The sequence below is a fragment of the Narcine bancroftii genome, chromosome 7, assembly GCF_036971445.1.
Source record: "Narcine bancroftii isolate sNarBan1 chromosome 7, sNarBan1.hap1, whole genome shotgun sequence".
Classification (NCBI taxonomy): Eukaryota; Metazoa; Chordata; class Chondrichthyes; order Torpediniformes; family Narcinidae; genus Narcine; species Narcine bancroftii.
Window position 1 is genome coordinate 192256764 of NC_091475.1, and position 23955 is coordinate 192280718.

The 23955-nt window shown below is 40.8% G+C and overlaps 1 protein-coding gene across 7 annotated transcripts in view; it reads right to left on the reverse strand.

The window, feature by feature from the left end:
- Window positions 1–23955, reverse strand: part of c2cd3 (C2 domain containing 3 centriole elongation regulator) — a 187502-nt gene that overhangs the window by 7454 nt on the left and 156093 nt on the right. For 5 of the 7 annotated variants that reach the window (XM_069891824.1, XM_069891821.1, XM_069891820.1 and 2 more), the window contains one exon: window positions 19887–19995. In XM_069891824.1, the coding sequence (XP_069747925.1) occupies window positions 19887–19995 (109 nt within the window). Of the gene's footprint in view, window positions 1–10784; window positions 14348–18157; window positions 18900–19886; window positions 19996–23955 lie in introns of those variants that run through there. The other 2 variants (XM_069891825.1, XM_069891823.1) reach the window with 2 other exon arrangements.

Here is a 23955-nt window from a genome sequence, read left to right on the forward strand (position 1 = left end):
GTATGATAGTATCCCTGTAACTCCTGTCTATGACCCCTTCTGCCTCCCATATGATCCAAATCCAGCTCCAATTCCTTTTTTTATATATATTTTTTCACACTGTGAACCATCTCAACCAAAATACATACAAACATTTCCCTCTTAAATTTACACAGTGGCATTTTCTCCCCTTTTTTTCTCCCCAACCTTCCCAACCCCCTCCAAAACCAATAAACATTCAACATATATAAAACAATTAAACCCATTAAACAATGTCATCACACAATAAAAAATAAACAAGAAAAATGTGTCATCTACTTTTACACAGTGGATCAAGTCATTTTGTCTTCTTATCATTTTAGGGGGTGGAGGTCCGAGGCAAGCCCTCTCTGTTATGCTCCATGTACGGTTCCCAAATTTGTTCAAATAATGTGACTTTATTTTTTAAATTATATGTTATTTTTTTCCAATGGAATAAATTTATTCAGTTCCATGTACCATTGCTGTACTCTCAGGCTCTCTTCTGATTTCCAAGTTGACATTATACATTTTTTTTCTACAGCTAAGGCTATCATAATAAATCTATTTTGCGCTTCATCCAGTTTGAGGCCTAATTCCTTACTACTTATATTACTTAGAAGAAAGATCTCTGGATTTTTTGGTATGTTGTTTTTTTTGTGATTTTATTTAATATCTGATTTAGATCTTCCCAAAACTTTTTCACTTTCTCACATGCCCAAATTGCATGTACTGTTGTTCCCGTTTCCTTCTTACAGCGAAAACATCTATCTGATAATGTTGGATCCCATTTTTTAAAAAACTTTTTGGGTGTGATATATAACCTGTGTAACCAATTATACTATATCATGCGTAACCTTGTGTTTATTATATTCTTCATAGTTCCAGAACATAACTTTTCCCATGTTTCATTTTTTATCTTTGTTTAAATCCTTTTCCCACTTTTGTTTGGGTTTATAGCTTATTTCATCATTTTACTTATCTTGCAGCTTGATGTACATGTTCGTTATAAATCTTTTAATTATCATTGTATCTGTAATCACATATTCAAAGCTGCTTCCTTCTGGTAATCTCAGTCTGTTTACAAATTTATCCTTTAAGTAGGGTTTCAGTTGATCATATGCAAACATTGTACCATGAGTTATTCCATATTTGTACTTCATTTGTTCAAATGTTAATAAATTATTTCCCAAAAAACAACTTTCTATTCTTTTGATTCCTTTTCTCTCCCTTTCTCTAAAGGAAAGGTTATCTATTGTAAAAGGGATTAGCTGATTTTGCGTCAATAATAATTTTGGTATTTGGTAATTTGTTTTTTTCTTTTCTAAGTGAATCTTCTTCCATATATTGAGTATATGATGCAATACTGGTGAGCTTTTATATTGTACCAGCTTTTCATCCCACTTATAAAGTATGTGTTCCGGTACCTTCTCCCCTATTTTATCTAGCTCTATCTTAGTCCAATCTTGTTTTTCCCTTGTCTGATAAATACCTTAATTGTGCTGCTCTATAATAATTTTTATAGTTTGGTAACTAGAAACCACCTTTGTTGCTCTTCTCTGTTAATTTATCTAACGCTATCCTCGGTTTCCCTTTCCACAAAAATTTCCTTATTATTCTCTTTAGTTGATTAAAGAATTTCTCTGTTAAGGGAATTGTAATTGATTGAAATATGTATTATATCCTCGGGAAGACATTCATTTTAACACAATTTACCCTCCCTGTCAATGTTAGCAGTATTTATTTCCAATGTTCTAAGTCTTCCTGCACTTTCTTTATTAGTGGCTGATAATTTAGTTTGTACAGGTGTCTTAAATTATTATCTAACCTAATACCTAGGTATTTGATTGCTTGTGTTTGCCATTTAAATGGTGATTCTTTTTTAAATTCTGGATAATCCACGTTACTCATTGGCATCACTTCACTTTTATTTGTGTTGATCTTGTACCCTGATATTTCTCCATACTCCTTCAATTTCTTATGTAATTCTTTTATTGATATTTCTGGTTCTGTTAAGTATACTATAATGTCATCTGCAAATAAACTGATTTTATACTCCTTCTCCTTTATTTTTATCCCTTTTATTTTATTTTCTGTTCTTATCAGTTCTGCCAATGGTTCCATTGCTAAAGCGAACAATGAGGGGGATAATGGTCATCCCTGCCTAGTTGACCTATTTAATTTAAATTGGTTCGATGCATATCCATTTACTGTTACCTTCGCCAATGGTCCCTTAGATAATGCTTTAATCAAATTAATATATTTTTATGGTAGATTAAACCTCTGTAATACTTTGAATAAATAATTCCATTCTACCCTGTCAAAGGCTTTTTCTGCGTCTAACAGCCACTGTTGGCATCTTATTTCCTTAAACTGAATGAATTAAATTAATAAATTTACAGACATTATCTGCTGTTCGTCTTTTCTTAATAAATCCAGTTTGGTCTTGTTTTACTATTTTTAGTACACAATCAGCCAATATGTTTGCTAATAATTTTGCTATTATCTTATAATCTGAATTAAGTAGAGATATTGGTCTATACGATGCTGGTGTTAGTGGATCCTTCTCTGTCTTTGGAATTACTGTAATTATTGCTGTCTTACATGAATCTGGCAAGTTTTGGGTTTCTTCCATCTGGTTCATTACTTCCAGGAGAGGAGGAATTAACAACTCTTTAAATGTTTTATAGAATTCTATTGGGAATCCATCCTCTCCAGGCATTTTATTGTTTGGCAGCTTTTTTAATATATCCTGTACTTCCTCTATTTCAAATGGTTTTATCAGTTTGTTTTGTTCCTCTTCTTGCAATTTCGGCAGTTCAATTTTAGCTAAAAACTCTTCTATTTTATCATCTTTCCCCTCCTTCTCAGTTTGGTATAACGGTTCATAAAATTCCTTAAAGTTCTCATTAACCTCCATTGGATTATATGTAATTTGTTTGTCCTTTTTCCTTGATGCCAATACAGTTGTTTTAGCTTGTTCTGTTTTAAGTTGCCAGGCTAATATTTTGTGTGTTTTTTCTCCTAGTTCATAACACTTTTGCTTTATTTTCATTATGTTCTTCTCCACCTTATACGTTTGTAATGTTTGGTATTTTATTTTTTCGTCTGCCAATTCTCTTCTTTTTGTTATATCATCCCTTGTTGCTAGTTCCTTTTCTGTACTTACTATTTCCCTTTCCAATTGTTCTATTTCCCGATTGTAGTCCTTTATCATCTTAGTTACATAACTTATTATCTGCCCTCTAATGAAGGCTTTCATTGGATCCCATAATATAAATTTGTCTTTCACTAATTCCGTATTTATTTCAAAGTATGTTTTAATTTGGCGTTCAATAAACTCTCTAAATTCCTGCCTTTTAAGTAGCATGGAGTTTAACCTCCATCTATATGTTCTTGGTGGGATGTTCTCCAATTCTATTGCTAATAACAGGGGTGAATGATCAGATAGTAATCTAGCTTTATATTCAGTTTTCCTAACTCTCCTTTGAATATGGGCCAACAACAAAAACATATCAATCAATCCCTGAGTATGTTTTATGCCTACTCGAATGAGTATTCCTTCTCTCTTGGGTGCTGCCTCCTCCATATATCCATAAGTTTCATTTCCTGCATTGATTTAACCATAAATTTGGCCAATTTATTCTTTTTGCTAGTCCTTTGTCCAGTTTTATCCAACATTAGATCCAAATTAAGGTTTAAATCCCCTATTAATATATTCCCTTGCGTATCTACAATCTTCAAAAAATATCTTGCATAAACTTTTGATCCTCTTCATTAGGTGCATATATATTGAGCAAATTCCAAAATTCTGAATATATCTGAAAACTTTATCATTACATACCTCCCTGCTGGATCAATTATTTCCTCCTCTATTTTGATTGGTAGATTTTTATTAATTAATATAGCTACACCTCTAGCTTTTGAATTATATGATGCTGCCGCTACGTGCCCTACCCAATCTCTTTTTAATTTATTATGTTCCACTTCAGTTAGATGCATTTCCTGCAAAAATGCTATGTCTATTTTTCTTTTTTCAGTAAATTTAATAGCCTCTTCTGTTTAATTTGGTTATGTATTCCATTAATATTTATAGTCATATAATTCAACATGGCCATCTCATATCCTGTTTACACCTCATTTCCGCTTCCTCACCACCACCATCCCCCTTTTCCCTATTTTCATCTCTCAGTTTTCTCTTTTTAAACTCAATGTATGACAACACATTAAAAACATAAAATACTTCAAAAAAAACTCCCACATCCAATATTCCCTTAGCCCCAAATGCCACCCCCTCTCTGAGTTGCTCCTCATCACCTGCTGGGAACCACAACACCCCTCTCCATTTGGATTGCAAACCCCTCGCAAGCGTCAACTGATTTCGCAGTGACGGTTATTCTCTCCCTCCCAACCACCCCCAGAAAACTTTTTTTTTTTTAAACACATATAACAAAGTTCACCCTCTTTTTTTCCCTTTACTTCCTTTCTTCCCTTCTCTTTCCCTTCTTTAGTTCTTATATATACATTATTTTTACATCTTTATATATATTTTATCGCTGTTCTTCATTCTTGTTACAACTCTTCATCTCTCCTTCTGTCCTGCTGGCGTTCTGCAAATTCTTGTGCTTCCTCCGGATACAAGAACAGTTTGTTTTGCTCCCCAGGGATAAATATTTTAAGCACAGCTGGATGTCTTAACATAAATTTATAACCTTTTTTCCATAGGATCGATTTTGCTGAATTAAACTCCTTCCTCTTCTTTAAGAGTTCAAAACTCTTTTTAATACTCTCATTTGTTCTTGAAAAAAAACTTTATCTATATTCTGTCCATCTGTTTTACCTTCTATTTCTCTGTGCAGATCTTGGTCTTCTTCTTCTTCCTCTTCTTCTGTGTCTGTACTTGTGTTTGTGTCTTCTTCTTCTTCTCTTCCTTGTATCTGTGTCTCTTCTGACTTTCCTGATGAGTTGCTTGTCTCACTTTGCTGGGCTTCTTCTTGCTTGGCTTCTTGCTGTTGGTCTTCTTCTGTGCTACTCATCTGTTGGGCCTCCCACTGCTGTTCTTCTTTTCTTTCACTCCCTTTCCGGTCATTTTCCTCTCCTTCCAGCTGAGAGCCCTGGTGTCAGGCATCCCTCATCTAGTAGCACTGTGCTTGCCCACTCCTCGGCTGAGACCCCCTCCCGTTGGTGTTCTCCTTCTCCTTAGTAAGCGCACTGCGCATGCGCAGCATCTGTAGTGTACTATTTACGGTACAAGCAGCAGCACTCAGTGCAGTTTCTGTTGTACTTCCCTGACCTTAAATTCAATCCCTCTAGTAATTAAGGTGAGCATTCCATTTGCCTTCTCGATTACCCGCTGCACCTGCAAACTAACTTTTGTGATTCATGCACAAGCACTCCTATGGCTCTCTGCACAATAGCATGCTGCAATTTTTCACTATTTAAATAATACTTTGATCAATTATTTTTCATTCTTAAGTGCATGACCTGACATTTACCAGTGTTGTACTCCATTTGCCAGATCTTTGGCCACTCATTTAACCTATTTATACCTCTCTGAAGACTGCACAATTTGCTTTTCCACTTAGTTTAGTGTCATCAGCAAGCTGAGATCAATTCTGTATATTATGAACAGTTGCTACCTGTAGAGCGCGTCAAAAGAACCAAAGACTTGTTAATCCAAACCAAGGCTTTTATTAACTAAAAGACTGGAGCATATCACATGTAGGTCGACCAGACCAGAATGACCTGGTCTGGCTAGGAGCAATCCTTTAACATCTGCCTGTAGGTGCGGCTACGCTCTCAGCCAATCACAGGCATCCTACACTATCGTCTGTACATATACACATTGGTGATAGAATCTGTACTATCACATTCACCCCTTCTTTGAGATCTGACCCGGGGTGGATGGAGGTTAGGGGCTGTACCAGTCAGGGGGCCTGACCATCCGGCGTGACCGCCGTGGTGCTGGGATTGGGGTCACTCGAGTTATGTCACCAGCAGGCTCGTAGGGTGCGGCCACTGCTTCGCTCAATTCCCCAACAGCATTGTCGACAGTCTGGCCTGAGCTGGTGGGGTGGTGCTTGTCCCTCTGTTCAAGCACATGACCTGGGGGAGAAGGAATTGGGGGAGGTTGGGTTAAAGGCACTGCTGCGCCTGATCCGGCTTGGGCTAGGTCCCTTTCCGAGACTGTGTCCTCCTGCCCGTCCGGGTACTCAATGTAGGCATAATGCGGGTTTGCATGGAGCAGAGTCACTCAGTCAACCAAGGGGTCGTTCTTTGAGTACTGGACGTGGTGTCGCAGGAGGACCGGCCCGGGAACTGTGAGCCACGCCGGTATGGATGTTCCCGATTCGGATTTCCTCGGGAAAGAGAACATCCTTTCATGGAGGGTAGCATTGGTCGCAGTGCTAGGAGGGAGCGGATGGAGTGTAGGGCACCAGTGAGCACATCCTGCCAGCGAGAAGTGGGAGACCTTTGGACTGGAGGGCAAGCGTAACTGCTTTCCAGACAGTGGTATTCTCTCTTTCGACTTGCCCATTACCGCGTGGGTTATAGCTGGTGGTCCTGCTTGAAGCAATACCACACTCCAGAAGGTACTGCCACAGCTCTGCGCTCATAAACGAGGACCCCCCGTCACTGTGGGGTACCTGAAGATGGCGAAGATGCTGTGTGGGGCCTCTATGACTGAGGAGGCAGTCATGTCCGAGCAGGGCACAGCGAACGGGAAGTGGGAGTACTCATTGATGGCAGTAAGGATGTAAGTATTACGGTTGGTCGACAGTATGGGACCCTTGAAGTTCACGCTGAGACGCTCAAAGGGGTGGGTGGCTTTGATGACGTGGGTGTTCTCCGGACGGAAGAAGTGGGGCTTGCACTCAGCGCACACCGGGCAGGCTCGGGTCATGGAGCGAATCTTCTCGACCGTGTAGGGCAAGTTGCGAGCCTTGACATAGTGCACAAACCTAGTGACCCCTGGACGACAGAGTTCCTCGTGGAGTCTCTGCAGCCTGTCCAGTTGTATGTTGGCGCAAGTCCCCCTGGAGAGTGCAGCTGGCGGGTCGTTGAGTTTACCAGGCTGATACAGTATGTCATAATTAAAGGTGGAGAGCTCGATTCTCCACCTGGCGATTTTGTCATTCTTGATCTTACCTCACTGGGTATTGCTAAACATGAAGGAGACCGCGCGTTGGTCAGTAGGCAGCGTAAAGTGCCTGCCAGTGAGGTAGTGTCTCTAATGATGTACTGCTTCAATTATGGCATGGGCCTCCTTTTCAACAGAGGAGTGTTGGCTCTCAGGACCCTGGAGGGTTCTGAAGAAGGCGGCTACTGGCCGGCCGGGGTCAAAATGACTGCCAGCGCAAAGTCGGACGCATCGCTCTCGACTTGGAACGGGATGAACTCGTCGATAGAGTGCAGTGATGCAGCAGCGATATCCGATTTGATGCGGTTGAAGGCCACTCTGGCTTCGGATGACGGGGGAAGGAGGTGGTCTTGATGAGTGGCCGTGCCTTGTCGGCATAGTGTGGAACCCATTGGGCATAGTAGGAGAAAAATCCCAGGCAGCATTTGAGTGCCTTCTGGGTGTGGGGGGGCAAGTCCATGAGGGGATGCATGCAGTCAGGGTCTGGCATGACCACCCCGTTGTCCACCACACAACCTAGAATTGCGAGCCAGGTCCGGAAGACACGCTTGTTGAAATTGTAGGTCAAGTTCAGCCGAGTTGGTGTCTGAAAAAGTTTCTCAAGGTTGGCATCATGATCCTCCGTGTCATGGCCACAGATGGTGACATTGTCCAGATACGGGAAAGTAGCACTCAGTCCATTCTGGTCCACCATCCGGTCCATTTCCCGCTGGAAGACTGCGACGCCATTTGTAACCCCAAAGGGTACCCTGAGGAATTGATACATCTACCCAATCGCTTCGAAGGCCATGAAAGGTTGGTCTTCTCAGCGGATCGGGACCTGATGATAGGCCGAACGTGTCAATGGTGGAAAATACGCGGTATTGGGCGATCTGATTCACCACATCCGTGATCCGTGGAAGGGGGTACGCATCCAGAAGCGTGAAGCGGTTGATTGTCTGGCTGTAGTCAACCACCATCCGTGGCTTCTCCCAGTTTTTAACAACCACCACCTGGGCTCTCCATGGACTCGAGCTAGGTTCGATAATGCCCTTGTCCAGCAGTCTGCGCAACTCGCTTGTGATAAATTTCCTGTGTTCATAACTCTATTGCCGACTTTTGGTGGCCACAGGCTTCCAGCCAGGGGTGAGGTTTGTGAAATGCACTGGCAGAGCAACTCAGAGGGTGGTGAGGCCCCGGGGCGGGTGCGGGTGGCTCGGGCTCCTGCTGGCAGGAGGCTTCTGGGGTCGAGTGGTTACAGAGAGTGGAGTGTGAGGCACCCCAAAGTTCAGGGAAATGGTTTGAAACTGGCACTGAAAATCCAGTCCCAGCAGTGCAGGGGCACACAATTGGGGAAGGACTAATAGTTTGAAGTCTGTGAACGTCATGCCCTGGACTTTCAGGGTCGCCATGCAATACCCCTTTACCCCAGTCGTGTGCAATCTGGTCGCCAATGAAATCCTCTGTGCAGTGGGGAGAATAGCCAGTCCGCAACGGTGGGCCAGGTCCGGGCGGATAAAACTGTCAGTTGACCCCAAGTCAAATAAGCAATTGGTATAGTGTCCATGCACTTTAATCAGTTCCATTGCTTTTGTGAGGGGATGGGGAAGTCCTGGTCGAGGGTTACTGATGCAGACTTGTAATGGGGACAGTGGAGTCCTGCGTGATGACGTCATGCAAACAGTTGGGCCTGAAGAGACAGCGTCGAGGAGTTGGTGTTGCTGCCTGCAGCCTGCTGGGGGTGTCGGCCAGCCAACAGTAAGTGTTGGGGGTCGATGCTTGCTGTCGGTGGTGGGGTAGTCAGTCGTTGGCGACGGGTCCCTGGTCGGTAGCGTTGGGTCCCCGGTCGGCATTGTCGGTGTGTACCAGGTTGGCAGCGTCGGTATGTCCCTGGTCGGCAGCGTCGGTTGCAGCTGTGGGTACCTGGTCAGCTGTCTCGATGGTGGCGGGTCTCTGGTCAGCAGCGGCGGCAGTAATGGCGCGGCGGGCTTAGTGGTGATGGCGGCGGCGGGTCCCAAGCATTGATTTGGATCAACGAGTCTTTGGTTCTTTCGACGCACTCTACAATTTTATTAACTAAAAGACTGGAGCATATCACATGTAGGTCGACCAGTCCAGAATGACCTGGTCTAACTAGGAGCAATCCTTTAAGACCTGCCAGTAGGTGTGGCTATGCTCTCAGCCAATCACAGTCATCCCACACTATAATCTGTACATATACACATAGAATCTGTACTATCACACTGCCCCAGCACAAATCCCTGCAATACCCCATTGATCACTGATTGCAACGAGAGAATCCTATTTGTTCCAACTCTCAACCTTCTATTGGTTAACAAATCCTCTATCCATGCAAACACACCATCATCCTTGTCTTATGCAGAAGACTTTATTCAGCCCATTTTCGATCACCTTTGAAAGCCTAATTTATAACATAAGTTCACAAATCAATGACCTCGTTAAAAAATAACACAAAATGTTCAAATTATGTGAGAGGGTTGGAGGGTTATGGGCAAGGGAGTGGGTAGGTGGAACTAGTGGAGTTTCACGAAGATCGGTGCAGACTAGAAGGGCCGATCTGGCCTGTTTCCATACTGTAAATTGTTATATGGTTATATTGACTGCATAATAAAATATATTTTGTATAAAACTTAAATTTGAAACATTGTTCAGTTTTTGAATTGAAATTTTTGCCCAACTCAAACAAACAGCTGAAGATCAGTAGTAAACAAGTTATCTGCAGATGCTGAAAACCTTAGAACAATATATAAATTGCTGGAGGAGCTTAACAGGTCCAGAGAAAGAAATAGACAGTTGATGATTCAGGCTGGAATCCTTCATCAGGCATACTAAGAATCAGGTAGTGGCTTAAACAAGAGAGATAGTGGTGGTTGATGGATGAGGTTGGCAGGTAAGAGGTGACTATAGGTGGGAGGGGAAGAAAGGAGTTGCAAGGTGATGGGGGAAGGAGCAGAGGGCTGAGAAAGATGCACTCTGATAGGAGCAAGGGAAGGTGGTGGGAAGGAAGGTGTGGGGGACAGGCAGGTCTCCCTCCCCCCCATTGACATGGTCTACTGGGATCATTGACTGAAGAAGATGAGCAACTCATCGAGGACCCTTTCTATCTGCACGCAGCATCTTTCAGTTGATCCTGTCAGGAAAGAGATACAGGAGTATCAAAGCCAGCACTACTAGGCTGATGAACAGCTTCTTCCCATGGGCAGTGAGGATCTGATTGACCAAAGAAACTTCTCGCACTAACCATCCCAGACTCTCATATTAATTGAGCCATATTTATTTATTTATTTGTAGCAATGAAATATATTTGTTTTTCTGTAAATGTGTTATGTCTGGTTGTATGCATGCATGTTTTTGTACCGAGGACCAGTGAACACTGTTTTGTCAGGTTGTGCTTGTACAATTAGATGATAATAAACTTGACTTGTACGGTGGGTGGGGGAGGGGAAAGAGTAGGAAAGTGGCAGATGGGGTGGGGGGGGGGGGTGCAGCGAGGAGAGGGTTACCAGAAATTGGAGAAGTTGATACTGATTCTGTTGGGTTGGAGAATGCAAAGTCGCAACATAAAGTGCTATTTCTTCAATTTACGGTGTGGCCTCAACCTGGCAGTTGTTAGGTCTGCTTTGTTCATGAATGAGTGAGACAAACACCAGACTGAGTCGAAATCAGGGTTCTTTGTTCTTTATTACCGGATTGTAACACTTGCGACTAACAAAGTTAGTCGGAGAATGCATTCTGCCGTTATCAGCAAAATGGTGATTTTTTTATACCCTTGGATATGTGCTTAGAACATCATCATATCATTACTTGTCCAATGACTAAAACTGTTGCTATCCTTTCCCTGCTAGCTTCCTGCCTCTCAATCCATCAATGTCTCTCTTATCTTGTAAGTACAAGGATGCATTCACATCTTGTTACAGCCCTGTACAGGGTAACTCCTTACACATTCCCATCTCATGATGTTTTACCTTACACAGTACTTGAGGCTAATCATGGTGGAAATTGGAACTGGAATTGAAGTGGCTGGCCACTGGAAGATTCTCGCTGTGGCAGTGGACATAGTGAAGATGCTTAACGTAGGAATCGACCTGTCTGCGTCCAGTCTCATAAAATTAGAGGAGGACACACCAGGAGTGTTGGTTACAGTAAATGACCCTCCAGATTCACAGGTGAGGTTTTGCCTCACTTGGAATCCTATTTGGGTCCCCAAATGATTTTATGCAAATTAACATTGATTTATTAACAGCATTAATGGGGTTTCCAATTACTTGAGTCCTAATTTGGAAAACAGAAACTAATAAACAGTCAGCATTCAGGATTTCCTTCTAATACTTGATGTTCGGCTGACTGCCCTTAAAGTTTAGATTCAACAACAACAGCTGATGACATTTCAAAAGGTGTGGCTGAAACTGGTTTTAACTGTTGATGTACCTGCTTTTTGGTTACAATGGCTGTGAAACACAATTAGATAATGGTTCCTTGGCTTCCTCAATGGAAGACCAATCAGTACAAATTGGAAATGTCTCCTACTCACTGATTATCAACACAGGCGCACCTCAAGGAAGCGTGCTTAGCCTACTGCTCTACTTACTCACTCTACACCCATGACTGTATGGCTAGGCATAATTCAAATGCTGTCTACAAAACTGCCGGTGTCACCACAGTCATCGGCAGATTCACAGACGGCAACGAGAAAGCGTACAGGAGGGAGATAGATCAGCTAGTTGAGTGGTATCACAACAACCTTGCACTCAATGTTAGCAAGACTAAAGAGCTAACTGTTATCTTCAGGAGGAAATCAGAACACAAACAAGTCTTCATCAAGGGGTCAGGAGTGAAGAGAGTCAAGAACTTCACATTCTTGGGTGTCAATATCTCTGAGGATCTGTCCTGGGGCCTCTATGTTGATGTAATCATGAAGTGGCTCACCAGCAGCTATTCTTCATGAGGAGTTTGAGAAGATTGGTATTCTATGTCACCAAACACTCTTGAAAATTTCTACAGGTTTACAGTGGTTCCATAACAGTCTGGTATGGAGGTGCCAATGCACAAGACAGGAAAAAATTCTGGAGAGCTGTTAACTCGCCAGCAACATCATGGGCACCAGTCTTCACTCTATCAAGGATATCTACAAGAGGTGGTGTCTTAAGAAAGCAGCTTCTATCCTGAAGGACTCCCAACACCTAGGCCAAGTGCTACCATTAGGTAAAGGCTGAAGTTGAGCACCCAACGGCACAAGGACAGCTTCTTCCCTTTTGCCATCAGATTTATGAATGGATAATGAACCCCAGACACTACCTCACTTTCTCCTATTTTCTTGCACTATTTATTTATTTTCGAGATGCATTTTGGAGCAATATTTTCACTGTAATGCGGCCACAAAAGAACTAATTTTGTGAATATGTACATGACAATAAATTCTGAAATTTTTCCCCTTTCAAATTATGGACAACCCAAACATATTTTGCAATAAATTATTTCAGCCATGAATGAAATGGTTCACTCACAAAATAGGAAGAAGTGGTTAGATTCAGTAGAATTTGTTTGTTGATGTAGGATAAATACTTAAAACTATTTCACAATGTCCTTTTATTACATTTGTATCACATCAATTTTTTTTTGCTGGTTTTCAGTCTTGTAGCTACCAACAGCCCTTGATATTACAACTTGGTATTCTTTAATGTCCACGATAATACGACGTAGGATCACGTAATTGTCAAAGACATCATAATTAAATTGAATTCTTTTCTTTTTAACTGCCAGGGCTGGTGGTGGAGTTGTGAGCTAACCCTGGACTATTCTCCCTGCTCCTCAACCTGTGCCATGTGTCCAGAACAGTGATGCTAAATGAAAATAGTCACTCAATAGCAAATACTGTAAAAAAAAATGTAAATTACTAATTGTTGATTTTATTGCTTAATTGCACAAACATTTTGTTAAAATTTTGGGAAATGTCCAATTGACAAATCATTACTCAAAGATTTGAGATACGGATAAAATTGAATTTTTGAAATAAATCACATTTATTTTAATCCTTCATTTCTTGACCCATGTGCAGATGATATAGCTTTGTGTTAAGAGAAAATTGCATTTTCTTGTTCACTGCACCCCCTCCCCGTGATGTAATTTAAAAAAAAATTAGAAATACAATACGTTAACATGGGCTTCTCTGGCCCATGAACCCATGCTGTCCAAATACACCATGTGACCAACTAACCTACTAACTCGTACATTTTTGGAATGTGGAAGAAAATCGGAGAAACTGGAGAGCCCGGAGGAAACCTGCACAGACACATGAAGGTATAAACTCCTTACAGACAGTGTTGGATTTGAACCTGGGATGCTTGAGCTGAATAAAGGGTCTGCTCCTGTGCTGTACGACTCTGATATATGCAAAATCATAGTCTTTAGCATTAGTTTCATTTCTTTTCCAGCTTTCCTACCATCAAGACATTTAAAAAGGATTTTCTAGTTTTGATCTGTGTGTATTTAAGGCAGAGATTGATAGGAAACTGATTATCCAGGGAATCAAAGGTTATGTGGAGAAGGCTAGGCAGTGGAGCTGAATGGGAAATGGATCAGCTCATGATTAAATGGTGGGGCAGATTTGGTGGGCTGAATAGCCTATTTCTGCTCCTATGTCTTTTGGTCTTATGTTGCCTTTTTACTGTTCGGTTTTTCCAATGAGCAAACAGTCCGAGAGTGGCCCTAATTAAGAGCTGTCACCAGGTTTGACTAGAAAACTTACCCCTCTCTCTCCTCTCCCTTGGCTCAGGATTGTTTACACCAGCTGAGGCACCAATTATGGCACGCAACAGCTAATAAATTAGTAATAAAAGATCACATGGAAGGGTCTTCCTTGTCTGAGAACACCTTTTCATCATACGTCAACTTAATTTTGAATTTAGTTCTACAAATGCACATCAATAAATATAAAAGGTATAAAACTAAATGTTAAAAATACTATGCTTGTTCAAGAGAGCTCCAAATGAGGTGATTGCAACAGAGAGCCTTCGGGGCAGCCAGAATGAAATAAACAAGACTCATGGAACATTGTGTGTCAGAACATAGTAATAAGAAACCGGTTATGCAAGGACAGTAGGTAATCTTCCTCTGTAATAGGAGATCCACGAGGCACAAAATGCCAAGTTATTTTGAGCACGTTAGTTTACTCTTGATGTTTCCTAATTCCCAGTACTTGAGTGATTAATCCTGCAAGAGGAAATAAGCAGAAGGGAAATTATAAAATGGAGATTTTGCTAAAGGAGAAAAGCGGATTTCTTTTTAAAATTGGTGGGCAAAAGCAAGGTATCGGGTTCTGAAAAATAATGGTGAGGAAAAGATCTGATCATTCAAAGCTCTGAACATACTGATATCATGGGCATCTCAATATATTTATTTCCCACCATTGTGAAAGCCATACTATCTCCTGGAAGAAGCCAATTAGGTGATTAAAAGTACAGAAAAGTCTTGACTTTTGTGGTGATACACCACTGGCCTACTGCAGGGGGCAACCTCTGTACCTGCAGGAGTGTAAGGGGACAGGACAATACCTGACAGCCGGCCTGAATGGATCAAGCCCCACCCGGTCGGGTGTCAATCACCCTCCGGTATATAAGCCTGCGCCGGCCTCCCGAGGCCTCACACAGAGTTGCTGCAGCCACAGCCAGCCTGGCTCTGTGGAAGTCTTTGTGGATTAAAGCCTGTTGTATAGTCTTTACCTTTGTGTGCGTCTGATTCTGTCTAACAGCGCACCACAACTTTATACAATAAAAAATAGTCAATGAATGATTCTTGCCCTATTTAGTCAAAATTTTTATATCACACCTGCTTGAAAGTTCAATGATGTCATCATGTACAAAGTAATTATACCAACACAATAAATAAAACAAGTTTTAAAAATAGAGTAAAACTCCATCAATTTGGCATGCTCAAGACTTGGATAGAGGCTGATTAACAGATTTTCTGGAATATTGGATATTAGATTAATACTTTAACACAATTAATTAAAACAAAAATAGTGCATTTTTCACTGATCCAGTTAAGTTTCAACAGAAAAGAAGCAAGGAGGGCTTCAGGCATTTCATTTAGATGTTTATTCTTTTTTCTACATGATGACATTTTTCCATATAACACACCATTTGCTGCACATTTGTCCTCTCAAACTATCTCTATTCCTTGAAAAAAATCTACAGCCACTATAAATCCAAAATAAATATAAATTATAGCACCAGAGACCCAGGTTTGAATCCAATGCTCTCTGTCAGGAGTTTGTACATTCTCCCTGAGACTGCATGGGTTTCCCTTGAATGTTCTGGTTTCCTCCCATCCTCCAAAGTAGTGTGGGGTTTTTAGGCTAATTGATATATTTGGGTGGCACAGGCTTGTGGGCTGGATGGACCTGTTATCTCTAAAAATACTAGAAGGATCAGAAAAATACTAAAGCATCTATAGAAAAAAAATTAACATTTCTGAACTGTGAAAGAGACAAGTGAAAGAAAATATTTTTGAAGTGGCGATAAAGAGAAGTCCTGTTATTGAGGTAATGAAGGTAAGTTGGAGGAAGAGAAAACAAAGATAAATACAACTGCAGATGTTGGAATCTGGAGCAAACAGTGACTCAGCAGATCAGACAGCATCCATGGAAAAGTCTCGAAAGAGTGCTGATCCAAACTGTTGACTGTCCATTGACTGTGATGCTACCCACATGCTAAGTCCCTCCAACTTCTCATAATTTGCTGGAGATAGATGTTAAAGTTGTGAAATGAAGGCTGAAATCAGAAATTCATTGGAGAATTCTGGGAATGCCTCTTCCCTTCCTTCTCCTGTCAGAGAGCTATCTTTGTTTGCCCTCTGCCCTCTCTATCACTTCGTGGCACATTTCTACTCTCTCGCCTGTACCAACCTATTACTTGCTCGCCTGTTTTCTTCCCCTACCCCATCTTTTTATTCAGGTATCTTCCTAATATTTGGCACGCAACAAGGTCTCAATTTAAAAACTTTGACTGCCTTTTACTTTCTCTGGATGCTGGGTGACCTGTTGAGCTTCTCCACCATTTTTGTGTACTCTACTGCACTGCACCATCTTCAGATTTATCGTTTACCTCCAGCACATCAGATCTTTGTGCAACAGGGAGGAAAAACTGAGCTAATATTTTTGATGGATAATTTTACAATTGAACTTGCTAGTTCTGATACAAGCAGTCAAAGTGCGTCACCTGAAATTGTTGAATTCATAATCGAGCTCAATGGCTTCACAATATCCAAGCAAAAGATGAGATTGTGGTGGCGCACAGAGATGCAGACGAACCGAACGGCTTCACGCTGTTATGGCTGCATCAAGATTGCGCTGTCAGGCGCATCTTCTCCCGTGCTCCCTGCCTCGATATTAATCTTTATCCTGTCCATTCTCACTTAATCCTTAACACCTTCCATACCACTGCTACTTTGAATTTCCAGATCCCAGATGGTACATCAACATCATGGACATTCAATCTCTTGATACAGGTGAACCATGTGCAAGGTTGGAAGAGGGTTCACTCCTAGAAAACTACCAGTATCGTGATTTTATTTTTATTTCACATGAATTCCATGAGAGTGAATTGTATTCTATACCTCAAATTTTTGATCTTGATGAAGAGTTCTGGCCAGAAATGTCCACTCCTTTTCTCCCACTGATGCTGTTAAATCCATTGAGTTCCTTCAGCAGCTTTTTTGCTTCAGATTTCAGCATTTGCAGTGTCCAGTGCCTCTCAAAATTTTGGGTAGAGATTTGTGAATTCTGTAAGGGCACATTTCCATCACCCAAACTGCCATGATTCAGAAGTCACCTGTACCTCTGGAATGATTATTGCAAGACAAAGGCCAACAATAGCTCTTTTCACACTGGCTAACTAGTAGATTGGCCATTGTCAATGAATTGGTTAAGGAAGTTGTTTTTGCCTTTCACATTGGACTACTGGGATAGGGAGTTCTATCCTCCACCGGTAATGACGCATCGAGCGATGATGAATCTGCCCTAAATCCTGAACAATCTATTATGATCTTGTTTTTAAAACAAAATTAATCATGCCTTATTACAACATAATTAAGCATTATGTACAGCACAGTATGTGCCCTACAGCCCCTGTTGTGCTGAACTATATAACCTTCATAAATTTATAAAAGACCGTGGGAAAGTCGTCTAAAACACATAGCTGAACAGTTTATAAAGATGTGTATTACTGCCGCTAGAAAAGAATGATGGCAGACCTGCCCCCCCAGAATTCCATGCGGCAGAGAAAGGGCTGGAGGAGTTTCTCTGCCGCACAGAATTCTGGGGGGTGGGGGGCAGATCCGCCACCTCTCTCTCCTGCTGTGACTTTCCCATGGCCTTTTAGAAATTTATAAAGGTTTATATAAGTCAGTGAAGTTTTGTTTCCATCATGTTCCTGCACTCACACAAAGACATAATCGTCGTAATACCTACCTAGGTTGTATAGTTCCTGGCATTATTTGACGCCTATGTGCTGATTAAGGAGCTTTCACACTGGATTCTTAACTGGTAGATTGGCTGTCAATTACTAGGACAAGATGCCAGTGTGAAAGGGGCTACTGCTAAAGTGATAACCAGCTTATTGTCATACACATTGCACAATGTACTGGATATATGGATCAAAATTCTTATTTTCTGCAGCTGAACAAATTCTTGTAAAGAAAAATTAAATTGGAAGAGGAAATAAACATAAAAGCTGGATAATAAATATTCACAGTAATCGTATTGCAAAAAAACTTTTTGAGGAGGTAGTCCTTTTGCTGTCAGAACAATCTATTACCCCTTTTACACAGAGAGCAGAAGAATCTAGTGGGGAGGTGTCAAATTTTTTTTTCATATAAATAACATTTTTTTTGTAGTCAATTTTCACACTTACCTTCCGGAGTGGCTGTTCACCTGTGCACGGATATCGCCACGAGTTTTGACAAAGTACCATGGGTATGGGACTTACGGAGGTTGGACGTGGGTTGATGTCGCCCATGACGGGCAACTTGCGTGCAAACACACAGTGGCACTGCTGGACGTCATTGATCTATGTCCCAAAAAACCTCCAGACAGAAGAGCAAAATGGCTCTTGATCCAGTTAATGCCAGCATCATTCCAATGATTCAACATAGTGGTTAACAGCTGCTGCTTAAGTAAATGTCTTCTTGCTGCATATTTAAATCTCCCGCTTTGCAATGTCGTGAGCTGAACGCGTCATTGTACATCATCAATGCGTTGTATTCATTAGAACATTGTTGCAGACTGCCTGCAGTTCAGTTTAGACTGAGTCACTCATATTGGTTCTGATTTAAAAATTTTTTTTCCTATTTATTTTTACAGACTGCATTCCAGGAATTTAAGAATAATTTCCTGAAACGCAGCAACTGTGTAAAAAGTGTAAAAGAGAAAGGTGGATGTAAATGGCTGGGGGGAGTTTGGAAGGTGGGGATAAAAGGCAGGGGAAGAGAAAGGAAGCGTAGAAGGGATTACCTGAAATTTAAAAAAAAAACTATGTTCATACTGCTGGGTGGCAGCGGGCAACTTTGCTCTACACGCCAAAACTGTTTGCTTGACTTTTTCCTCTTTCTCCAACTTCATATAGCTGCAGGTGATGAGTTAGTCTTCTCAGACGTTCATTGCCCCATTAACTTAAATGAGTATTCCTGCCTGGTGTGGATGTGACTAAAATTTTCTAATCCAGTTTGTGGCATTTTTCTTTTTTGTCTTGTGGAAGTCTGCAATGTTCTATTGTAGATTGAAATGCACAATCAATTAACAGTTGCTGAAGTAGGATTTTGGGCAATAATAAAAATGTCACTATTTGAAAACAGTTTTGACAAATGGTACTTGTCCTCCAGGCTATTAGTCAGGTTCATGTGACATTGATGCTTCTTGGGATGTAAAAATTATCTTGTTGTTACTCCAATATAAATCTGAATTATCAGAGATGTGTGTTACACGTGGTGTGGAGGTGGGTTCATTTTTACATTCTACCTGACTTTGCACAAAGGTAAGGCCCTTCTGGTGTGACCTCTGTGACACACAAACCAAGATCATGTGAGTCACCTTCCCAGTAGATCCAAAGCTTTGTCTTCTGGGGAACTTTAACACAGTTTGTAGGTCACTAACTAATTTTCAAATTAAGTTCATAGAAATTGCCTTATGTGTGGCCAGAAAGTGCATAGGAGTAACGTGGAAGTCTTACTCCCATCTACTTATGGATAGGTGGTCTCTGGAGATGAATAAAGATTGAAAAGGTCACACTATCTCAGGAAGAGATAAAAATCTGGCAGCCATATTTAGAGCATATAGGTACCTCACACGCACTAATATAGGGTTACAATTGCTAATGGCTAGCCAGTAAACCTCTGAAAAGATTTTAACACTGTGGTATTATCTTGTCTCCATATGTTTCACTGTGTGCACTGACAATGGGATCCTTTTTTTGTTTCTTTGTCTCTGTTCTTTCTCTGTTTAATAGGTCTTATATAGAGGGGAGTTTTGTATTTGATTGTTGATTATTAAACATATTTAAAATTATAAATAAAATATTACCTTGTTATGCAAATTAATGACTACAAAGAGAAACCCTTCCTTTTCCACAACCACCTGTCCTTTTAAACCATCATAATGTTATCAAGTATTAAATACATAAATAATTGAGCTGTCAAAATATTATTATAAATTATTTTTGAGCAGAGCCAGTAAAATAATAGAAAAATTAAAACTTACCGGTTCTGCTGCCAGTGTATGTAATGACCATGGTCTATTTAGCAGTCTCATTGAATCTTCCAAACGTCTTGGCGAGAGAAAAAAGTTTGGAATTATAACTGGATCAGGTCTGAATAAAATTGTTAAAGTATATTAACATTCAAGGAATTATATTTCAGGAAATTCTCCTTAGAGCCAGCTCCTGTTTGCTCAGAGCTTAGAGTAAATGGATTGTATAATGGAATATTTGGGAATGTTTTTGGGAGATAAATTGGTAAAATTAGAGTAGGTTACATACACACTCTTTAAAACAGATCTTATTTGAAAAATTGGAGAATTCATATCCACAGTACTTTGAAGAGGAACTGTGAGAAATGCTATGGAGATTTCACAAGAGGCTGTTAATTGAAGTGAATGAATGGACTATTGTCTCTAAAAGCCACTGCAAGAGACAGGCCTTCTCCTAATATTGCTTCACAGAAAGGTCATTGAAAGGTTATTGTTTACCTAAAACAGGTTGACCAAAAGATGAACTCCTATTGTTTGCTGGTGAAGGTCAAGGGCTTTGCAAGTGAGAGAGAGAAGGACATGCTGCCTGGCAGTTTGAGTCTCAGAGAGAGAGAGAGAGAGAGAGAGAGAGAGAGAGAGAGAGAGAGAGAGAAAGAAAAGAGATATAGAGAGAGAGAGAGAGAGAGAGAGAGAGAGAGAGAGAGAGACAGACAGACAGACAGACAGACAGACAGACACACACACAAGGGAGTCTTGGACTGTGTGTGACATAGAAAGCTGTAACAAGCCAGGAGAAGCTTGTTGGAACTGAAACAGAAGCTCCAGAGTGGCGAATGGCTGGAAGTTCTATCTGTCTGATGTTTCTATTGGAATAAGGGGAACCGAAAGGAACTCTGTGGTGACCTGAAAGAAAGGTGTCATCATCTGGAGAACACTGATGGGGCAAGTTTCATCAACAAGACATTGAGGTGACTAATGGTGTACCTCAGTTGTGGAAATCCTGGAACAACACATTTCTCTCTGCAAACCTACATGAACCTTCCTGAGCAGTAACCATTTACTTTTTGAGCACCAAATCCTGATGAACTTTATACATGTTAAATTCTGTGCACAATGTAAAAATTGTCTGCAACCAGTGAACTTGGAAGAATGAGAAGTGAGAGTGGACTGTGGACCAAACTGTGAACCTAATAACTTTTCTTAAATTTACACACACATTACATACATAAGCGCTTAGAATTAGTAAGGGGCTAAGTTGGGTTAGTCAACTTAATAGTGATAAGTTAAAATTTGATTCTATTTTCATGTTTAAAGAGCTTTGAAGAATGCTCAAGAGGCTTCATTAATGGATTGTTGTTTACAAAAGGCAACAGATGAAAGATCTTGTTGGAGCCGCCTTCTGTCTGGAGATGTTCTAAGAGGGTCATATGGTTTTGCAAGCAGAGAGTCAAACAGGGCTTCTCTCACAGAGAGAGAGAGAGAGAGAGAGAGAGAGAGAGAGAGAGAGAGAGAGAGAGAGAGAGAGAGAGAGAGAGAGAGAAGAGAGAGAGAGAGAGAGAGAGAGAGAGACACACACAGAGATCACTTGTACAGTGTTACAGCCAGCAGAAGCAGCTGGGTATGGAAAGCCCCATTTTGGAAGATGGCCTGGTCAAAACCCTTATGGTTCATGCAAGAGGAGAGGACTGGCTGTCTAATGTTTCACTTGGAATAAGAGAAACAAAAAGAGGAACTCAGTGGTGACCTGAAAGAAAGAGGTTATCATCTGGAGAACCCTGATGGGGCAAGTTTCATCAGCAAGACACTGGAGTGGCTGATTAAAAAGGAATCAGTTGTGGATGTCATCGTACAACAAATCTCTCTCTGAAAACAGTCAAGAACCTTCCTGAGTGGTAATTATTTACCTTTCAAGCACCAAAGCCTGGTGAACTTTATAAATGTTAAATTATGTGCACAGTATAAGAATTGCCTGCAACCAGTCAACTTGGAGAAATGAGAAGTGAGATTGGACTGTGAACCAAAGAACTTTTCTGAACTTACACACACATTACATACACATGCCCTTAGAATTAGAAGGGGTTTAAGTTAGGTTAAGCAAGTCAATATTGATAAGTTAAAGTTTGATTCAACTTTTATGTTTAAAGGTAATTAAAATCAATTTTTGTTTAAGTAACCATTTGTCTTGGTGAATATTTTTGCTGCTGGGTTTTGGGGTCCTCTGGCTTGTAACATTAGAGATAGCAGGGGTCTGAACTGGAGGGGTCTGAACTGGAGGGGTCTGAACTGGAGGGGTCTGAACTGGAGGGGTCTGAACTGGAGGGGTCTGAACTGGAGGGGTCTGAACTGGAGGGGTCTGAACTGGAGGGGTCTGAACTGGAGGGGTCTGAACTGGAGGGGTCTGAACTGGAGGGGTCTGAACTGGAGGGGTCTGAACTGGAGGGGTCTGAACTGGAGGGGTCTGAACTGGAGGGGGCTGAACTGGAGGGGGCTGAACTGGAGGGGTCTGAACTGGAGGGGTCTGAACTGGAGGGGTCTGAACTGGAGGGGTCTGAACTGGAGGGCTGGAAGACTTTGCAGATGTATGGGAAGGCAAGGTCAAAGTAGGAGTTGTAAACAAGGAACAGAACTTAAAAAATGGTGTGTTACATGATCAATATACACAGGAACACAAGATATCGGGATAGGCCCGTAAGCCCCTCTAAGGCTACTTTGCCATTTAAAAAGATTATGGCTGATTCTTTCTTGCTCTTAACATTCCTTTCCTGCTCTCTCCTCATGCAAAAATTTAGATTACAAGGGAATCAATTTTCATTAAAAATATTCAGTTTTCTTCCTTTTCACTATAATCCTGTACTCTGTAAATTGTGCTCTTTACTGGGCTGTATGTAATGTTAGAAGTAATCCACCGAAAATAAAAAAAAACTGATTTTACATTGTCTCAAATGCAAGGGAATCCTTCCTTAAATACAAGGAACACAATTATTCAGATGATCTCACCAGAGGCTTGTAAAATTGCACTAAAATCTCTCCATACTATACTTTTTGTGATAAAAGCCACATTTTATTGAACTTCTTAATTGCCTGGTGTACCTGCATGGAAGTTTTTCGTGTTCCATGTACTAGGATCACTAGATCCCTTTCCATCACATTTTGTAAATGTAAATAATTTACATTTATAGTCTTCCTTCCAAAGTGGATAAACTCACAATTTCCAACATTATACTCCACTTTCCAACTACCTGTTCACTTTATCTATATCCACTTGTAGATTCTGTACTCCTGAAAACTTGTTTACCCATTTATCTTTGCATCATCTGCAAATCTGACAACTGTACAAGTCATCAATATAATTAACCCCCAACACTGATCCCTGGAGTATTCTACCAATTATTGACTGCCAATCCAAAATTACCAATTTATCCAGACTCACCACTTGCAGTCCATTACTCCTCAACTTGTGTTAGTTACCTCTAATTCTGTGCACTCCCATCTTGTTCAGTAAATTTAATGTGACAGCTCATGAATTTACGTTATATTTTATGATTCTGAAATCCAGGAACTTATTACTAACCATCCAACATCATTGCAGCCACTTCCTTAAAAACATCAGATCCCATGGTCTAAGCCTTATGAGTTTGCCTCGATTTATTTTGTTCCAACGATAGGGATGGTTTTAATTTTCTACCTTTGTATTGCCCTTTGGTTACAGAGTAATATTAGATTGCTTTTTTTTGTCTTTTACCATGAAGATCCATTTGAAAAAAACATTTACAATCTCTGCCATTTCCCTAAATTTCCTAGTCTCATCATCTATGGAACTGACTCTTCAGCTATCTTTTGGCTCCCTGTAGAAGGTCCTACTGTTCATATAATATCCCCTGGTATTTTATCCTCTGCTACTTTCTTCCACTTAATAATAATTTTAATTCAGTGAAAGGAATGACAGCTAAATGGGACATGGTGGAAGGTGGCAGATATTGAATGATATATTTATAAAGAGTGAAGATGGCACACCAATCATGTGCACTGAAAAAGTGGTGCTTTGAGTTAACAAAGCCATGAATAAAGGCTTCAGCACCAG